At 34.5% G+C, this 21602-nt stretch overlaps 1 protein-coding gene across 6 annotated transcripts in view; it reads right to left on the reverse strand.

The window, feature by feature from the left end:
* Nucleotides 1-21602, reverse strand: part of PPP3CA (protein phosphatase 3 catalytic subunit alpha) — a 332878-nt gene that overhangs the window by 31736 nt on the left and 279540 nt on the right. For all 6 annotated transcript variants that reach the window (XM_054484215.2, XM_054484214.2, XM_054484217.2 and 3 more), the window contains 2 exons: nucleotides 7950-8075; nucleotides 5815-5889 (listed from right to left, as the gene is read on the reverse strand). In XM_054484215.2, coding sequence (XP_054340190.1) covers nucleotides 5815-5889; nucleotides 7950-8075 — 201 coding nt within the window. The remainder of the gene's footprint in view (nucleotides 1-5814; nucleotides 5890-7949; nucleotides 8076-21602) is intronic.

Here is a 21602-nt window from a genome sequence, read left to right on the forward strand (position 1 = left end):
GCTAATGCTTACTGTTTCTCCAGACTTCCTTATTATAATAATGAACAACAAAGAAACCCTTGTAATGAAGGTTGATTTCTGTTAGCTCTACTTTGGAATCACTTACTAAACCTTGGTCTGAAATGAGCCTTCTTCATTAATGAGCATTATCTACCAAATGAGTTATCTCTACTTGGATTTCTTTTTTCTCTAAAGTGTTCCAGTGAATAACAACCCTAAATTGAAACCAGACTATCATTTTAACATTCAAAATAAGAAGTGGAAACAGGAAACAAAGACCCTATTACATATAAATTAGGTCATCAAAAGACATTCATTGGCATTAAACTGCTTCCAAACTTTACAAGATAACAGAAGTTTTAAATTTTATTTTCAACATAGAAGACCAGAGGCCAATTTAAAACAGCAATCTTTTTCCAGACAGCCTATCAAATTCCTTTATTTATAAGACAGAAGCTAAGAAAGAGAGAATCATGACATGGTTTCCTATCCAGAAGCCTGTGTGAGCCAGAAGACTTTTTGTCTGCTCAGATACACCTAAATTTTTTACAAGATGAAACACATTTCATCTTAGCTTATGTTAAAATAATAGAATGATATTGTTTCATATGTATTGACTTTCATGGCCAAATAATACTGCAAAATCTATTTCTTCATTTCATAGAATATTTTTATTTTACAGTATACTTATATATTGTTATATTTATATTTTATTTTACAGTATATTTAACAGAACAAATTAAAGCATATTATATTTGCTTATTAGTGTTTTTTGTTTGTTTTAAAAAAAAATCACACTGAATGAACAAGATTTCAAACATTGTAATCACATGTGGTGGGAAGTTTAAGAGCCTGACAACCAAGCAGACATTAGTTGAATCCAGGCTCTGTTGCATTTTACTAGCTGGATGAACTTAGGTTTTCAACTTACTAAGTCTGGATCACTTTATATGTAAAATAAGGATAATAACAGTACTTATATCAATAGGCTGTTTTGAGGATGAAAGATAATATATAAATTGCCTAGTAAACTTAACATAAATGACAGTTAATAATAATAAATCTTTTGTTGGCCAGAAGGTAAAATGAGTAAATTAAAGAACTAAGCTTGATCCTTAACACGTAAGTGTTAGCTGCTGTCACTAACATCATCATTAAATAGTAAACAGGAGTTGACAGATTCTGAAGGAAATGAGGAGCATCTCTAAATTGCTATAGGCGCATCTCTAAATTGCTATAGGCGCTACAGACACTAAAAAGTCAAGCTGATAAGATAAAAGACAGTCATGGACTGTACAGGAACTATTATTACCTTTGACTTTCCCACTGACATTGGAGATGGAATGAAATATTGAGAAGGGCTTGATAAATGACTCATGAAGGGATAGCCCACTTAAAATAAGCAACAATTTAAGGAAGAGTTTTATTTAAGTCTTTGGATGTCTTCTGATTTCTGCTTTGCCTTTTCAGCCAACAAACAAGGAGCCTGGCAAGCAGCAGGAGAGAGCCAGCCCCATGAGGGAGACAGGCTACAGGCTGTAGGCAGGGACAGAGTGCGGCAATTGGAAATTTTATTCTAAGGTTGGAAATAATGTTACCAAAAAAAAAAAAAACTCACTTCAATATACGTTATCAATAAACAGTATTCCCAAAGAAAATCAAGGACTTCTAAGAAGCTTTACAAATTATTCTTTGAGCATCTTTAAGCACCCTAACCCTAACCCTTTGAGGAAATCCAGTTTTGATGTCATGTTACGTTAAGTGCTAGGACTCCTGATTGCTCATACTGAAATATATAATATCTTAAGTAGAATATACTTTTTTTTTTTTTTTGAGTCAGTCTCACTCTGTCACCCAGGTTGGAGTGCAGTGGTGCAATCACGGCTCACTGCAACCTCTGTCTCCCGGGTTCAAGCGATTCTTGTGCCTCAGTCTCCCAAGTAGCTAGGAATACGGATGTGCACCACCATGCCCACCTATTTTTTTTGTATCTTTAGTAGAGACAAGGTTTTGCCATGTTGGCCAGGCTGGTCTCCAACTCCTGAGCTGAAGTAATCTGCCGGCCTTGGCCTCCCAAAGTGCTGGGATTATAGGCATGAGCCACTGCACCCAGCAAGATATACTTCTAATTAAAACTTAAAACTTTCATTTCTGTGTTTTTTCTTAAATGACAAATTTATGAGATATGAACTAAAAGGTCACATTTAGAAGTCACAGTTACAAAATGAGGACAGCATCTATTAACATTAACTTTGACACATCTCGGACTCAGCTCTCTAAAAGTCCTCAATGTTCACACTGAACATGCTCTTAAACTTGCATCTAGAAAAGTGTGGGCAGACAATATTACACTAATGCTGGCCCGGCAGTTTCCAAATTCAATGGAGAGGCATTCAGCATTCTCCTATTATCACCCTGTTTAGAAAGGAGAAAACTATTCACAAAGGGTAAATGTAGAACCTAATATGTTTTTCCCAAAGCACCAGCTTCTTCTCAGTCATAACCTATCGTTAATGCATAATGTATATGATGCCTCTCCTTGTTGAATTTAATTTCTCTTCTTCAGTTCCTCTAGGCTCTTTTTCTATGAAATTTGAATCTGATGCTGCTCACGGAACCAAGGCCTGCACTGCTATCATATGCTGGCAAAGCCCAATCAGGCAGAAGGATCTTTTCTTTTCACCTCTCGTCATCTCCTTCTTCCTCCTCCTCTCATATGTACATACACAAAAGAAATAAAACATAAGATTAGATGATTGTTTCTCTTTAGTTTGACTAAGGGAAATACACCAACAAATTTTAAATAAGATGGGGAAAAAAGGTAGAAAAAACACCCACATATTACTGGTTAAGTGAGGTCCAAGAGACAGGAAACCAAGGAAATTAAATATCTCTTTCTGCTCGCTCCCAATCTGATAAGTTATATATAGACACACAGGACTTTTAATATGCATTAAATACTTTAATTAGCCTGTGCGTAAATTTTGCTTAAAATTTTGAAAACGTGAATCTTATTGTTAATATAGCTAAGCAGAAATAAATTAAAGCAGAAGAAACTGTTCAGAAAGATAAATAACTTAATGATGTTTAACTTGACAGGAATGGACCACTGAAGGAAGCTGACAAAAGTGAGAGATGAAGCTCATCTTTTCTAGCTGGTAAGAGCAGGTTGGGCATTCCTGACCATCTTCCTCCCTGCACCTGGGAGGACAACATTTCTCTGCAGGACTGACTTAAAACTTAAAGAGTGGTAAAGGGGGAATTCAGGGGTCTGCTTAGAAAGAAAAAAATTCTTCCAAGGGCCTTAAGACAAACATGCACCCCTACAATTGGAATTAAAACAGAGTTTAAAAAGCAGCTGGTGGTGAGCACAGCACATTGATTAGAACTAATTATTTTAAAATAAAGTAATTGACAAAACAAACCCTTTCATGTTAAGTGATTGAGATGGTGAGTAAAGGGAGCTTACTAGAAGTGAAGTAAGCACAGGGTTAGTCTTGGTAATGTTTAACTGTGCAGGAATAACATGTAACAGTGAAATGTGCAGTCATTTTGGCTATGGTACCTGGTACTTAGTAGATAATATATATTTGCTGAGCGAATGGATTAACATAAAAATTACAAACATATGTAGGTCTACACATTCTTATTCTCTACAGTATGTTACATTTTTGTTCTCTATATCATAAATACTGGCCAGTGGACTTGGCAAAAAACAAACATTTGTTAATAGGGGATTATTATTATATTAATGCTAATCTTTCTTTTAAAGAATAAAAGGAATATAGTGAAAGGTACATACTGAAAAATGTCTGTTGATGTTTATGATTTAGGTTCCATTTGGTTAGTATTCTTTTAGGAAAAAAATTTCTGCCATTCTGAAAACAGTGTTATCATTTAAAAGATAACAGTAGCAGACTGTGGCTATGACATATGAAACATCTAGAATTTAGATAAAGCACAAAATGTCCATTGATCTCTTGCATATTTCAAAATATGCCAATATATTTAAGTTCTTATATATTCTTAATTTTAGCCCAGTAAAGTTTTTTAAATATATCCATTTTCCCCTTTCCTTCCCTACGTTGCACATCTCCTTGCGATGTGGTATATGACTCAAAAATAGTATATGAAGACAAGTAATAAAGACAAGAGAAGTTAAGAAGGAGAAAAACTATGAGATGTTAGAAATAAATCTCATACATTAAATTTACCTAAGCATATAGACTCTATTTACATGAGTGTATGAACAGGTTTATTATACTTTTGCCTGCAGCATTAGGTATTTTGCATTTATACCCATGACCTGTATCAAGCCCAGGTAAACATTAAATCATGTCATTTGGAAACCAGCTTTCAGAAAGGACCACATTCTCTTTTCATTTTACTGAACTGCAGTTTTTAAAGGTATACATTTTATCCATTTAAACTCACCATAATATCTAGTTTCCCTTGCTCTCTTCACCCTTTATTTATAATTTGTGTCATTTTATTGATATTTTTGGTTTATGCATCAGTCTCTCCAACCAGTTTGCAACTTCTTCAAATAATAGGTTTTTAATGCATCTTGTAGCCCTGAGTGTCCTGAATCTAGGACCTCTGAGTATACTTTAAGTAATCTCCAGACTACTTACAATACTGAATACAATGTCAATGCTATGTAGATAGTTGTTAAACTGTATTATTTATGGAAAAATGACAAGAAAAAAAGTCTGTATGTGTTCAGTATAGATGCAACTTTTTCCTGAATTATTTTCAATCTGAGGTTGTTTGAATCCATGGATGCAGAACCCTCAGATACAGAGGGCTGACTGTACTGCTTTTATTTTTGAGATGGGATCTTGCTGTGTTACCCAGGCTGGAGTACTGTGGTATGACCACGGCTCACTGCAGTCTCAACCTCCTGGGCTTAAGATTTCCTCCCACTTTAGCCTTCTGAGTAGCTAGGACCACAGTCATGCACCACCACACATGGCTAATTTTTTGTAGAGATGAATTCTCCCTATGTTTCCCAGGCTGGTCTCAAAATCCACGTCTCAAGTGATCTCCTGCCTCAGCCTATCAAAGTGCTAGGAACCACTGCACCCGGCCCCAACTGTACTTCTTAAATGCAGTAAAGTTTGCTCTTATGCTTTTCTTCTCTGAGTACATTTTTGTCAGTTTCCATTCATTTGGAGGTGCTTTTGTAAGACTCAGGGTAATTTTCCCCTTTATCTTTAACCTCATGGGTCTGTGCCCCTTGCAGAAAAAGCATACTCTTTGAGGGTAATTAAACACCAAGTAATATCTTAAAAAACATCAAAAACTCCTCATAGTTTATTCATTACCTATTACTACAGAAAGAAGAAATATTGGGATTGAAATAAATACCAATATATCAGTATGTAAATGCCTTTTTTATCATAAACATCAAAACTTGAATAATTGACGTGAGCAACCCCATTAGAGGACATTTTTAAATTGCCTGGTAAAAGAAAAAATAATTGTCCAGTAAATGGTAACATCTGTTAGAAAATAAAGGATAAATCTGTATCAAAAAGCCAAAAAAGGTCACTTAGCAATGTGAGCTACTGAAAGCTTGTTAAAACAGTTTACTACTTTAACAATGTTTTTAAAATAATGAGAAAATTCTCATGATATTTGTTTCTTATACTTTTAAAAGTAAACAGAAAATAAAATCATATCTTTCATTCTCAATAATATGTTATGTTTTAAACATAATCCAAATCTTAGAAATTTATTCTTAGGTTTAGCAATGAGACTCTAAGTAATTATCTGGCAAATAGCATTAGCACAAAGGCTCATGCCTCTTACCATCAAATCCATCTTCTTCTGACCCTAGTTCATCATCTGAGCAGATGTTGAGGACATTTACCAGCATCTCAGTCACTAAGAGAGAAAGCAAAGAAAGAAAAGTCAGGGTTTTCTGTTATAACCTTAACTATTACTCTGGCATTGTTAATGAGCAAACTTAGCAATAACATTTCTTATTTAGTTTGTATATAGAAGCAGTTTCAGTAAACATCCAGATCATAAAAGACAGCCTTTGTGATTCTATGCAGACTTTATAAAACTATTAGCTCATGCTTATGATATCTAATGGTAACATTTACTAGCTCTAGGCCGATAGACAATGACAAATCAAATATGTGGATGTGAATATACTACAAATCAATGAAAGAGAAAATAGTTTTTTTTTGAATTTTTATTATTCACACAATGATAAGGCTTAATCTAGATCAGATTACAAACTTCTGTTCAGTAGGGACTAAGAATGATGATTTTTTTTAATATTTTTAATCACCTAGAGAACTTCACGCCATTATAGGCATGTGGTTTTGTGTTTAATACAAACTGTTGATTGATAAACTAATATATTTGAAGTATTTTTCAGAATACTGATTTTAAAAATGTATTGACACTAATATCATTAAATTTGATTTTCAAAAATGCTTAAAAAATTAAAGTTGCAGTTTAATCAGAAATTTACTTAATAGGTTACAATAGGATTACATAAAAGTGTTGTACAGAGGAAATTAGTACTGCATTATTTTTATACTACAAAGCATGCTATTTACATTTAATATTTTTTGAAATTAGACTGGATTCTACCATGCACGTGAAAAGAAGCCTGTCTACTGCTTCTTTGAGAGCTACTTTTTGAAGTAATATGCTATTTAAAAAAATGTCCTTCTAGAATTGAAGATGAATGATAGAGAGTGAAACTTCAATAGAGCCAACACTGATCCAGAGTTTCAGTTTAATTATCAAAACTGGATTTTGTGTACCAATAGATTAATATGCTAATTTCTAATAAATGTCCCAAATTTTAATAATTAATAGAAACCCAAACAAAGGATGTTCAAAAGGTGCCCCATAGTTGTCAGGATCCACACTGCTTCTGTTTCCAGCGAAGCCAACAGATGACACTACTCCAATTTAATCAGTGCAAGAAAGTTGCAATATGGAGTAGTACTGGGAATATTTATCAGAGACTATCAAAAATTTACTTTTGATTATTTTGATATTCAAAGGGAAGACTTCTTTGCTGACAACTCCTAACTTGACTGGTGTAATCATTTTAGGGCATTTAAAGGGAAAACAACAATTAGGGTTTCAGAAAAATATTTAGCTTTTCTCTGATAGTCCTCATAGAACATCATTACTCTGATATGTACGGGAACATTTATTTTTCTTACAATGCCCATTCACCTTCTCATGGAAAGTATGAGAAGATACATGAGAATCAATCTGTGTATTACTGTTAGGTCTCCTGAATGAAAAACAATTGGTGCAGGCATTTCCTCAAAATTTTTGTTGGGGTTTAAGTCAACATATGAAAGCAAAACAAAGGGGGAAAGAAGGAAGGCAGGAAGAAAGTTAATAACTTTTAAAATGTAAATTTGTCTCCTGTTCTGTACGTTATAATGTGCTAATGCCTACATTATTGATGAACTACTTTGTTGTTGTACATGTTGTTCTTCAAAATATTGTAGCCATTAAGCACTATCGTCCAATAATTTATTAACATCAGAAATGTAAGGAGAGCATGGCTATCCTAATCTTTTAATTTGGCAGATAATTTGTAAAGTTAAATAGTCCTTTGGGATTATAGTACAAAGGGGTAAGGAAAAAGGGTAGACATTACTTGAAACCAGGTAAAACTGTATTTCCATTATTTTTTAAAGCGTTATATTATTCTAATAAGATTGTAAAAATTTCCTAAATATTCCTGTTTTTTTTTTTTTTTTTGCTTCCCCCAATTCACCAGTTGTGTCCTGTTAATAGGATACAGAGTGACACACTTCCACTTCCAAATCACATCTTTCATTGTACAACTTGTGAATTTTATTGGCTGGGCCAAAGTTCTTCTCTTTCTGAGTGTTTTATCTCCTTTCCTTCCTTCCTAAACTATTTTAAGAAGAACATCTCAGGATTCCACAACATACCTTTTTCCCCAACAAATGGAAGGGACCAAGTAAAAACATCCATGAAATTTGGAAGCCAGTATGGATGAGGAGAACAGTTGAATTGCCTGATATTCATAACATTGTTCTCATACTTCAATACTGCAGCTAAAAATAACCAAAAAAGGATGTTAGAAACACAGAACATATTTCTGCTTCTATGTATGGCTTTAGCTCATCAAGAAAGTTCAACCATTTGACTGAAGTTCCAAAACATCCAGGCTCACACCTTAGGCATCCCAGAATGCTTATACAACTTATGGAATTAAACCTTACTCAGGGTAATATATAACTGCACAATATATGAATAATTAATATGGAATTGTATAACAAATTGGAAAATATTTATACAAAATAGTAATCCAATGTCTGTCAGGAATTGCATCAAGCTCCCCTTTCAGCCAAGAATACTTTAGTCTTAAAATTTGATACCTGATGACACTAATAAAAGTGGCACAGCTAAGTTTGACATAATAATCTCCTCAAATATTTGAATGAATTTATTTTTAAAAAGTAAAACTTCATCCAGTAGAACTCCCAATAGTTGTACAAAATAGTTTGTTAGATTGCTTTATTTTTATTTTATTTTTTAAATTAATATAATAATTGTACATAATTATGGGGTGCATAGTGATGTTTTGATACATATAATGCACAGTAGTCAGATCAGGGTAATTAGCTATACATTAAATACCATATCAAACATTTATCATTTATTTATGTTGGGAACATTCAATATTCTCCTTCCAGCTATTTGAAATTATAATTTATTATTGTTAACTATAGTTACCCTATAGTAGATTGCTTTCTTGACTTAATAAAATAAAATGTTTGGATTGAATCCCACATAAAATAATGTGCTTCTATCTGACTCTATCCTTGATTTCTGAAAAAGATTTCCATCCATGACTCAGGAAAACAAATCTGCATGCTTCATGTCTCTGTGAGTATTTTCAATAAAGGAAAAGTCACCTGTTTTAATGAGGTCACCTATTCTATGGATAGACATTTGAAGTTGCAGGAAATTCTCAGGTTGCGTTTAAACCCCCTTTTACCAGTCACTGATCATGGTTTTGCTATTCGTTTCATATTTAATATTTAAAAGGCTGTCATTCAGAAGCAGAATGACAGCCTTTTAAATATTAAATATGATACTCAAGCATACCTTCTTAGGCTTTGGCAAGATTTCATTTTTATTATCTATTCAGGGCATAATTAGTATTACATTAGAAGACAGTAACCAACAGATTCTATATGATATCATATGATCTTTTCTTGCTTATGTTACGGGGTTGAAAATATAGAAAAATTAATCACTTCTTTACTTTTTTGTTTTTACTCAGAATGGATGCTCAGGAGCTGGAGACACATCTTGGTATCTGCCTTACAATCTTTTTCAAGCAAATTATTTTTATCCCCTTTCACCCTCTTTAACACGACATGGCTTCTTGATGCTTTAGCTCATCATGCTCAACCTATTCTGAATGCATGCCAGATTGGCAATGTCTCTGTTAAAATGTGGCCCAGAAGTAATATAATCATCTAGGTTGGTTTGAACAGTGCAGAGTATGGGGAGAATATATCATTTTCTGTGGTGTGGATACTATATATATCATATTGTAGCCTAACAATATGTTGATGTTTTTAGCAGCCTGCATTTAACTAAACTTGTACTTGTGAATGGTAAGGCCTTTACTTTGAATTGTTATTTCTGGCTGACCAACATGGTTCCAGGGAACATATAATCACAGACACTTTGGGGACAAGAGATGTAGATAGTGTAGGCAATACTGATATGAAGGTAGTCATCCTCTTCTTCCTGTGGAATACTAATTCCTGCATATATTTCTGTAAACCCATTCCCTTTTACGTTGCTTTATCATTTATGCCATTAGGATACATTTACATGATGCTAAAAACATGCAAAATAAAAAAAAACAAGGCAAACTATCATATCAATACTTTTGATCTTCAGTATGAGAAAGGTGAAGTATTTCTCATCTTTGCTAAGTGCTACCAGAGTTCTAGCTCCATGTAAAAGGTTTTTACTATTTCGGAACACTGAATATTCACAGCAGAAATGCATCCTCATATCTTCAGATGAATCTTTAAGGCTCTAAATTGTCTTTTTGAAGAGTAATTTCTCCTCTAAATTCCCCTACGTTTTATTAACCTTAGGTTGGTGGTACAGCAGGAGGAAGGAAAGCAAATATTATAATTAACAGTGCCCTGGAGGAAAGAGACAGGCTTTATATAATAATCTGCACAACAAATCTGAGAAGCAGGTGTGACTGCCCTTATGTTACAAAGGAATTGTGGTTGAGAAATGGAGAAACTTGCTCAAGATCACGCAACCAGTAACTGACAGATCTCACTCATTATTTAAACTCAGCTTTTTCTGACACCAAATTCATTCCCTTTCTTTCATTCCCTGCTGTCTCTCATAAATTATAAATGTATGAATTCTAGTCCTAGCTGTTATAATAATTTAACTTTGAATATGGATTTCATAATTAAAGAGGTTTTAGCTTTTGCCAAAATACACGTTTGAGTGAAACAGGATGCAATTCACAAGCAAGAGTAAGTCTCATCCAATAGATAAAACAGAAGTTCTGTTTTGTAGTTGGTGAGACAAAAGTTAATTTGACCTTGGCTCAATACAATTTACTTGAGTACCTACTGATAAAGCAAATATTGTTTTCAGATTTTATTTTCGTTTATTTATTGAGTATCTGATATATGCCAGGCATTATGTGTGGCCCTTTACAAACATAATTACAAATCCTCACAATATTCCTAAAAGTGGTTCTTATCATTTATATTTTGAAAACAAGCAAACAGAGAGGTTATCTGCCCACAGTCACTTAGAAAGAGGTAAATCTCACTTTTGGCCTGAGTCTAAAGTCTCTGATCCTTCTATTACATCATAATATACTCATCCTAATAGTATAAATCATTCAGTGTCTATTAAGTTTTGGACACACATTCTTTCTCCTTCCATGTTTAATCTCTTTAAAGAAGAGCACTGGACTGGAAAGCCAGGAGGCCAGACTACAAGATGGAATCTGTCACTAATTATTCACCAGACTAAGGTACTTAATATCTTTAGGTCTCAGTTACCTAACTACGTGGGTTCATAGATAATTTATAAAGTCTGTTCCGGATCTGAATGATGTTAACAAACTTCACTGTTAACAATGAAAGGCCTCATCACTAATGCAAAAAATAATATTCTCAGTAGTTCTATAGGGTATAAATAGAATTTTTTCTTATTTTTCTCTAGCTCAAAAAATCCTAAAATTAAAAAATGAAACTACAACAATATGTATTCTTTTTTCTTCAGCAACACATTTATGCAAAAATACTTTTTGAATAACCTTACATTAGTAAGTTACTAAAAATTCTGATATTTTTGTAAAATAAATATATAACACAGAAATACATGAGAAAAAAAAAAAAACTAAAACAGTCCAAAATATCTGCAGTCACGAAATTCACAGTTAACGTTTCATCTTCCACCTCCCACATCCTCCGCCCCTGCCACCTGCCTCCGACTGTCATTGGGATTACAAAACCCAACTGGAGCCCTAACAGTGTGCTCTTCTCTGAAGTACTTGAAAGACGTTTATCTCCAGTACAATATAAATAATACAAATAGTTGTACTTCAATAATCACTCAAGACCACCTCCTGATACCTTGTCTGAGAAACAGAGAAAAAAAGAACAAAAGTCTACCACCAAGGAGCTCCTTTATTCTACTGGCAATTCCACATGACCTCTTGTCACTTAACAATTGTAACAGAGAGACTGTGACATACATGCAGGCCTGACATTATTAACCATCATTCAGAGTACACCAGACACCACAGAAATAAATGCTCTTCTGTTGTACTTGCAGGTATGAAGAACAGCTGGAAGGAAATTTGGTATAATGAAAAGAATACTAATCCCACGAATCTGGAAGACTGACTGCCAGTCCTTTTTCTGATGTCAAAATTACTGTCTTAAAGTTATGCAATCCACTCATTTTTATAGTACCTGTAGAACCCTGTGTTCAAAGACATGCTGTAAAAGATGTAAAATTAGTAATCAAGGGCCTGCTCCTACTTGGTGAATGGGGAAGGGGGACTGGACCTCGAGTATTTCTAATAACACAACTGATTCCCTGCACATAGTGAAGTCCAAGGAACAGAGAATCTCTATCTTAATCCACTGCTCTGTCTACCAAGCCATGTACTAAGTTGCCTGACCATATCCAAATCTGTAAAACAGGGGGTCTTTCTTAATTTGAAATTTTGATGAGACCAAAAAAAAAAAAAACAAAACTAGTATTTCATAAGAACTTGAAAACATTTCTCAACATGCTCTCTACAATTTCCATCACCCAGGGAAACTAGAGACAAAGCAATGAATGACAAGAGTAGAAAGAGTAGAAAGAGACAAAGCAATGAATGACAAGAGTAGAAAGTAGTTTTTTTTCCTCATGTATTTCTGTGTTATATATTTATTTTACAAAAATATCAGAATTTTGAGTAACTTACTAATGTAAGGTTATTCAAAAAGTATTTTTGCATAAATGTGTTGCTGAAGAAAAAAGAATACATATTGTTGTAGTTTCATTTTTTAATTTAAATTAGGTGATATACCTAATGCTAAATGACGAGTTAATGGGTGCAGCACAGCAACATGGCACATGTATACATATGTAACAAACCTGCATGTTGTGCACATGTACCCTAAAACTTAAAGTATAATAATAATAATAATAATAATAATAATAATAAAAGCTTCTAATTAAAGACCAGCTATCAAAATTATTGCTAACAAGTGGTATTAACCAGTTTACCAAACCACACATGGACTAAGCACTTTTCAAGTGGGTGTCCAGAGGAATACAAAGTTCTTTTTCTGAAAAACCTGTAACTGTAATGCTTCCAACATAATTCAGGCATTCTTCACACCACTAGTCCTGATTTTAAGACAGGGGAGAAGAGGTCAAAAGAATGAAAAATGACTTGAATTTTATTCCTGTTCTCACCCTTTTGCTAGTGTCTTTCATCTCCTTATCTCTGACCATCCTCTTCCACCTTCAGAGGATGGGAAAGAGGGAAAGAAAAGAAACAAAGATGAGAAGAAACCGAATGGGGGCATTCCAGAATCATAATCCATCCAGAAATAGCAAAAGCACAAATAAATTGCATAATAGACCCAGGATGTTTTTTCCTTCCAATTCTTCCACCCGCAGATGCCCTAGCAGAAAAACTAGCATCAGTGTGTTCTTTTGGCAAAGTCCTACCATCACGAAAGGAGGCATAATGCCTTGGTGGATACAATTCCTGAAGCAGGACCCATGCAACTCATAATGTTCTAGGGCAGCATTTGAAGATTATGCTGGTATGCTGCATGCAGGGGTTTTTTTAAATTCTGGGAGCCATGCTACTTAGTTTTCAAAAATCTGTATTTTCTCATAAAGATTACTTTTTGGGGGTACAATTTTCATTTAAGATTGTGTGAATATGTATATATGCATATTCACATATACGCATACTTTTCCGTAGTATATATTACAGCATTCATGAACACAGTCTCTACAATTCCTTCCATTCTAAAATCTGACTTCTAACTTCCACCTCCTTTTTTTCCCCTTCAATGTCCTAGTTCTTGCTGGATGAATTCTGTCTTAAAAAGATTATTTTAATATTATTAATAACTTAAAGGGAAATGGACTAATTCATGATGGTGACAGTATTTGGTGAGCAAGGACTGTATTCATAACTTTTACTCTCTAGATCATAAGCTTAAGTGAAAGTTATGTGTTCAAGCCACTTATGAAGATACACTTCAAGCCTTAAATTTTTAGGTAATTTGACCATGATATTCTTCAGTATGAGAAAGTTAATGTTTATATTGTTTCATCCAGTACCTAATATAGGGTCTTTCACAAGCAAATTTTCAGTAAATTTGTGTAGTGACTAAATTTTTCTTTATTTATTTTTCAAGAGATGGGGTCTTGCTCTGTTGCTCAGGCTGGAATGCAATGGCATAATCATAGCTAACTGCAGTTTCGAACTCCTGGGCTCAAGTGATCCTCCCACTTTAGCCTCCCAAGTAGCTGGGACTACAGGCACACACCACCATGCCTGGCTCATAATGACTAAATTTCAGCCAATCTGAAATATTTTGTTATTAGTGGATACAAACAGTAGGTATATATGACTGACTTGAAGCTATGAGATATTTTGTGTGTATCAACGATACACATGTATGTTACTATATATAATCACTTTATGTCCATTCTAGCCCTTGCCCCACTCCTCTTACTCACTAAGTGGAAATGGAAATACATTCTCAACCTTTATATACCTTATATACCTTGTACATGCATCCTTCATAGTACCTACAACACCTTTTTAAACTTTGTTACAAGTCTCCTAAATAAAATATTCATATTATCTTACCTACATGAAGGGCAGAGATGGCACTAGATATTTGTATGAAACAATATGAGGTAATCTTATGACTATGTGCATGTGTGCATGTGTGTGTACTGTTGAGCACTGAACAATGCAGTTTTGAACTGCACGGGTCCACTTATATGCAGATTTTCTTCTGCTTCTGCCACCCTTGAGTCAGCAAGACCAACACTTCTTCTTCCTTCTCCTCAGCCTGCTCAACATGAAGATGACCAGGATGAAAACTTTTATGATAATCCACATCCACTTAATGAACAGTAAATATATTTTCTCTTGCTTATGATTTCCGTCAGGACATTTTTTCCTCTAGGTTTTGTGTATTATATACTATAAGAATACAGAATATAATACACATAACATACAAAATACGTGTTAATTGACTGTTTACGTTATCAGGAAGGCTCTGGGCAACAGTAGGCTATTAGTAGTTAAGTTTTTGGTGAATCAAAAGTTATATGTGGATTTTTGATTGCAATGGGGGTTGGCACCCCTAACTGCTGTGTTGTTCCAGGGTCAATTCTGTATGTGTTTCCATTCTTAATACAGGGTTAGCAAATTCTTAACCAGGTTATTATTCATATATAGAATTTTGGATAAAGTAAGTGGGAGGAAGACAATAGAAGGAATGAGGGAGGCACAGATCCCTTTTTATTTTTTTATAGTGTTATGTACTATATCTGGCATATGGTTGATGCTTAATTGTGTTGTTTGAAGAAAAAACCTAAGGAATGAAAATAGAAAATGGGAGAAGAGGGAAAAAGAGAGGAAAGAAACACAAAGCATATAACTAATCAGGATACTAAAAACATAACTAACAAAATATAAACAGAAATCTGAGGGAAACCTAAAGGAATTTAGGTAAAAGGCAATGTGTCACCTCAAAGGCTAAACTGTTTTAAAATTGTAAGAGCATGTAAATTAAAGAACAGTGGAAACGATACTAGTTCTGTCACATGGCAACTGCATGAACTTGGGCAAATATTTCTCCTTATTTAGTCTTTACTTTCCAAACTTGTAAAATAGGAATAGCCCTCTCATTTTTAAAGTATAAAGATGAAATAATCCAATTGCTGAGAATGGGCCAGGGAAAAAATAATACATGTGATTAATATGCATGATAATCTTAAACAATCAGATGAAGTATTTTGTCCCTCAGAAATGTAAAGTATTATATAAGTCTGTTTCAAATACCTCAAGGTGGGCATGGCTATCTATTTTAAATAGTTTGCAATTTTATAATTCCCACCTAATGTGTTATACCTACATACTAGGATCCAGAGAATTTGGGGCTGATAATTGATCTTTGTATGTAGCTCAAGTCCAGTTAAACATTGTGAATCACTTCTAACATTACAATTTTGCATAGAGTATTTGAATTTCTTCTAGCAAAATTTTTTTTGTTAATAAGAAAGAATCATTGGCAATTATCAGTTCCTTAACAGTTTCAGCTAGTGAATTCATTTATGTTCTAATCTATATTATAACAATGCTAAAGTGAGGCTTACACAAACCTAGACTAAAAACAGAGAGAGAGAGTCTTAGCTGAAGCTTTAAGCTATCGGAGGAGATGGCATGGGCGTAGTAAACACTGTGCCTTCACCGTGCCTTCACCTTGCTCTCATTCAGTGCAGCTCCAAAAGCCTAATAAGGGCAACTGTACTCTGGTGGGAGGTATTTTGAAACTGGTGTTATCTCTACACATTCGTAGAAGACCCTTTTCAACTTCAAGCTTGGACTTTGTATCAGGCCTTGAGCTATAGCTTGCAATGATTCTAGCTTATCTTCGAGATATCCTTGGCACTGAGTTAGTATTAAGTTCCTACACTTCATATCAACATTGTTTTCCACGGAAATAATGTTATGGCAGACTTTTTGACACTGTAAGAGTAAACTCTAAGAGTCTCTTGCAGGTCTAGAATTCCTAGATAATGAAAGCAACCCATTAATTCAAGTTTTTAACATTCCTTAGATTGTTACTGTTTTTCTCTTGTTGATTGCTTTACAGAGAATGAGATTTCTAGAGAAGTAAGTTTTAGTTCAACCGAAGAATCAACTAACCATCAGGGCTATCAGACAACGGAATTCAAAATTCAATACTTTAAGATGGATTCTTTGATTGACCCTTTTCAGCTGGTGGCAGAAGAGCACCGGGCAATGAATCTGTATGGAGGATTCAGCATTGAATGCTCCTTTGTTCCCTGGTAAGGTCTCCCATAACTCTGACATCTGAAATCCTGTAATTCTATAAGCAAAGCTTTGTGAAAAGCAAGAATTACCTCACACCCTGTGTCTTAACTTTGTTGAGGTTTCACAACTACTTAACTAAATTTACAATTAGAGAGTAGTGATTTTTAAGAAATCAAGAAGGTCATCTGTTGGCACAAAGATACAGAGATTATGTGTATGTAGATTCACTCAGTTAAAATATATAGTACAAGGAATCTTTCAATATTAAATTTTAATGGGATAGTTTATATTTTACCATCCCTTCCATTAATTAAATGTTTAAATGTGAGCAAGTGACTACTGGATTAAAACTAACCTATTTACAAAGTGGCCTCTAGCAATGACACTTTCACAGTGGAGCTGAATAAACAAAAGCAAAAGTGCTTTAGGGAATACATTTTAAAGGGAGAAATGAATTATTTATTTTAGAAAAATGTAAAAGATATTCTAACTTCATTCTTTTAATAATGCATATATTTGGATGCGTAACACTCAGGTAATTTTAAAGTGATAACAAATGACTCTTCATTTCAAAAGCTTTCTTTTCTTATTGAAGAATAGTAAGAGTCATCTAAACATAATGGAACCATGAGGTGAAGAGTGGATTAGTGGATCATTCACAAACATTTCACACAACAAAGCTAAGGCAGAAGAGTACAGACACAGCTTAATATGTGGGCATGTGGGCTCTGCAGTCAGTCGGCTGAGTTTCAATCTCAGGGCTTTCTGGTATCAGCTTGTGTCAACCTTGGGAAAAATATGCAGTTCCTTTGTGCCCTAGATTTTCATCAATAAAATCAAGATTATACAGTAATTCATAGGGTTGTTGAAAGACTAAATGCATTTATACACATAAACTCTGAACAGTGTCTGGCACATAATAAGTGCTCAAAAATGTTAGTTATTATTATATGCTATTTATAGGAACAAAGTGAACAGCATAGGTATAGTATGCTATCACAACTGAAGGGAAATATTTACATTTGCTAAATATATAACCAACTGAAGACTTTAAAAAATATGGCTAACACAGTGAAACCCCATCTCTACTAAAAATACAAAAAATTAGCCAGGCGTGGTGGTGGGCACCTATAGTCCCAGCTACTCAGGAGGCTGAGGCAGGAGAATGGTGTGAACCCAGAAGGTGGAGCTTGCAGTGAGCCGAGATTGAGCCACTGCACTCTAGCCTGGGGGACAGAGCGAGACTCCTCAAAAAAAAAAAAAAATACATATATATAAAGCTATATCACTCGAGGTGACAATGATAATGACAATGGTAAATGAAATTAATATTACAATTGGATTAATTACACATGTTGAATCTTGGATATAAAATGCAATGAGAGGAGACATTCTGTTGAAACCTCTCTGCAGTGAATTTTAATCATTCATCTCAGAGGGTGATTTTTCTAAAAGCCAATCAAAACTTCCTACCCTTGGGTTCTCTTCAGCCTTAAATGTTTACATAAATTTCTTTTCTACCACTATATATATATACACACACATATATATATGTATATATATACACACACATATATATGTATATATGTATATATATACACACACATATATGTATATATGTATATATATACACACACATATATGTATATATGTATATATATACACACATATATATATGTATATATATACACACATATATATATGTATATATATATATACACACACATATATACATTTTTTTTTTTTTGAGATGGAGTCTCACTCTGTTGCCCAGGCTGGAGTGCAATGGCGTGATCTCGGCTCACTGCAACCTCAGCCTCCCGGGTTCAAGCGATTCTCCCTCCTCAGCCTCCCAAATAGTTGGGACTACAGGTGCAGGCCACCACACCCAGCTAATTTTTGTATGTTTAGTACAGACGGGGTTTCACCATATTGGCCAGGCTGGTCTCGAACTTCTGACCTCATGATCTGCCCGCCTCAGCCTCTCAAAGTGCTGGGATGCACCCGGCCTATCTACCACCCCATATTGATAATAAAAGAATACTAAGAGGTTTTGTTTGTAATTTCTACTTTATTCCTTCATATAAATTATTGTATTTCATACCATTCCTCAGTGAACTCTCTTAGGCTTAATAATCATTATGAAGAAATTATCTTTCTAGTGTGTATAATTCTATCATACCCATATGGCTTTAAGAATCTTTATCAAATAAATGAAGGAATGAATTAGGGGTTGGGGGGATGTCTTATTGTTTTGCTTTAGTCAAAAAACAAAAATAAAAAAGTAAAACAATCTTAGCCTACAATTACCAGAAAGTACCAAATATACTGCCCTGACTGTATGTTTACATTTTTTATACTGCAGTAAGTGATCTGGGGCAAACAAGTGCTCAGGACCCATTAAGAGGATCTTCAGGTTTGAGATGATGGCAGGGAAAAAGTATATGCTGGGAAAACTGTTATGGGGCAAAGTCTCTGGATTAATTTTATCCAACTTTTAAAGCAACCAGTGATCACATTTAACCTGTGGTTGTAAGGATACAAAAAAAAATGCTTTAAAAGTCAATACTAAAAGTTATGTCCATGCTTCAGACAAGCCTCAGGCTCATAGAAATGGATCTTTGCTGTAAAACATGGTTCAACTTTGTAGGGGAGTGAGCTCTTTGATGTGCTGTGGTGGAGACAGATATGTTACTCGGAGACGCCTGGGTATAGATTCATCCCACTTTCCTTTCGGAGACCCCTCTCTCCCTCTCAGAAAGATCTGAGCCAGCTGGTTCTGAATTTGGCTTGTGAACCACAGGGGTAGCAGATATCTATAAGCTTGTGAAAAATATTCCTGAATGATAAAACAACCTCCTAGTGGAAAAAAATTGTGGTATAGTATGGAATGAGCTTCTGAGGTCTGGCCATACCACACTGTGTAGACAGTGTCACTGAGGGTTCCCGCCAGAAGTCAGGAGACCAAGTCAAGCTGGCATCGGATACGTTACATCTGCTCCTTTCCGTTCACATCATGACTGCCAACAAAATTCTTATGTTGGTTCATTATAGCAGCAATTCCATTCTCTCTTACAATGGTATCTTCCTGCCAAGCCAGAAATTCTCTTTTTATTTATAAATGGTATCTTCTTGAAGCCTATGACTCCTTTTTGATTAGAAAATACATGAGGATGTGGAAAACATCAAGACTAAAATGCTTTTTATCAGCAATTATATCAAGTTGCTAATTTATAAGTCCAAAACATCATATTTTTCCCTATCAAAAAGGATAGACTTTTACATCTCAGAATTTTAGCAAATGATGCTGTAGTAGTCTGTTCTCACGCTGCTAATAAAGACATACCTGAGACTGGGTAATTTATAAAGGAAAGAGGTTTAATGGACTCACAGCTCCACATGGCTAGGGAGGCCTCACAATCATGGTGGAAGTCAAAGGAGAAGCAAAGGCATGTCTTACATGGTGACCGGCAAGAGAGCTTGCCCAGGGGAACTCCCATTTATAAAACCATCAGATCTTGTGAGACTTACTCACTACCATGAGAACAGTATGGGGGAAACCACTTCCATGATTCAATTATCTCCACCTGGCCCTGCCCTTGACAGGTGGGGATTATTACAATTCAAGGTGAAATCTGGGTGGGGACACAGCAAAACCATAGCAGATGCTTTCCATGTGCATCTTATAAAAGCAATTTTCTACCTCTCTCTTCCTTAACTACTTTAATATTGAATTGGTTTCTTTCTTGGTTATCATTTAAATGTTTGGTCTTGATTACTAAATTAGTTTCGTTGCCATTAGACTTTCCTCTCAAATCCAAAATAATTTTCATTTAACAAATTTCCTTAATTTTACTGTCAGTAGTGTGTACTGGAACTAAGTTACATACCCCTGGTATATATGTTTATATTTCTTTACATATATATCATATATCTAACCACTCATCTAATCACCCGTCCATCCAACAACTCATCTGAACTACAGAGAACTTGTACCACATGGAAACCTACTGTCATTTACTTTAGATTCTTTTGAAGCACAGGTGTACCTCTACAGAGAAAATGAATTCAAGTGTTTACATCAAGGTATAAAATACATTTTCCCAGAGGTTCATTACAATTTTTGGTCAAACTGAGTTGTTTAAGCCAATGTTCACATCTGCCACTCTATTTCTCAATCCAGAGAGATTTTACTCTCACTGATTGCTTACATGTCACTTCCCCAGTTAGTCCCCATAGACTAATTTTTCACTCTCATATCACACCACTCTTTCCTTTGTTGCTTTTTCCAAATATATATAAATAATTATTGGTGGAATTATTTATTTAATGTCTATCATACTACCAGATTATTAAGCACACTAAGGCAAAGACCATGTCTGTCTTGTTTCATTTATATCCCCAACACCTAGCATGGTGCTTGATATATAGTCAGTTCTCAATAAAGGTTTATTGTATTGGTGAGTGGGTATAGTTAAAATCACTTTTACAGGGGGAAAATAATTTTTTAAAAAATTGAAGCTATGTCACTACTGTAATTTTAATCTGATTGGTGTATTTCAGTAATTAGGAAATAGGTTTTCCTTTAGGTCTACAGATTCACAGGAGAAAATTCAACAATTCAAATATGCAAAGTGCTCTGCAAATGTTTAACTCCAATTTAGAAAGGGTATCAGCACTGGTTATAGGAGTGATTTAAAGTGAGATAAAGATCTGTGGGTCAATATTGATAGGGTACTTTTGGTCACAGGCTTGCTGTTAATTCTCCAAAAAAAAAAAAATGCTTAAATCAATGCATGTATTGACTGCCTACCATGTACAAGGCATGCAACTTGGCTTTACAATGTGTACCAAAAAGCCTCATGTTTCAAACTAATTATAATCTCATTGGGAAATAACAGGAATGCATGGAAAAGCTAACAAGAAAAACAGTAAACAATAAATACAAGAGAAATGATTAGCATTGCAGACATTC

Source organism: Pongo pygmaeus, chromosome 3, assembly GCF_028885625.2.
Source record: "Pongo pygmaeus isolate AG05252 chromosome 3, NHGRI_mPonPyg2-v2.0_pri, whole genome shotgun sequence".
Lineage (NCBI taxonomy): Eukaryota > Metazoa > Chordata > Mammalia > Primates > Hominidae > Pongo > Pongo pygmaeus.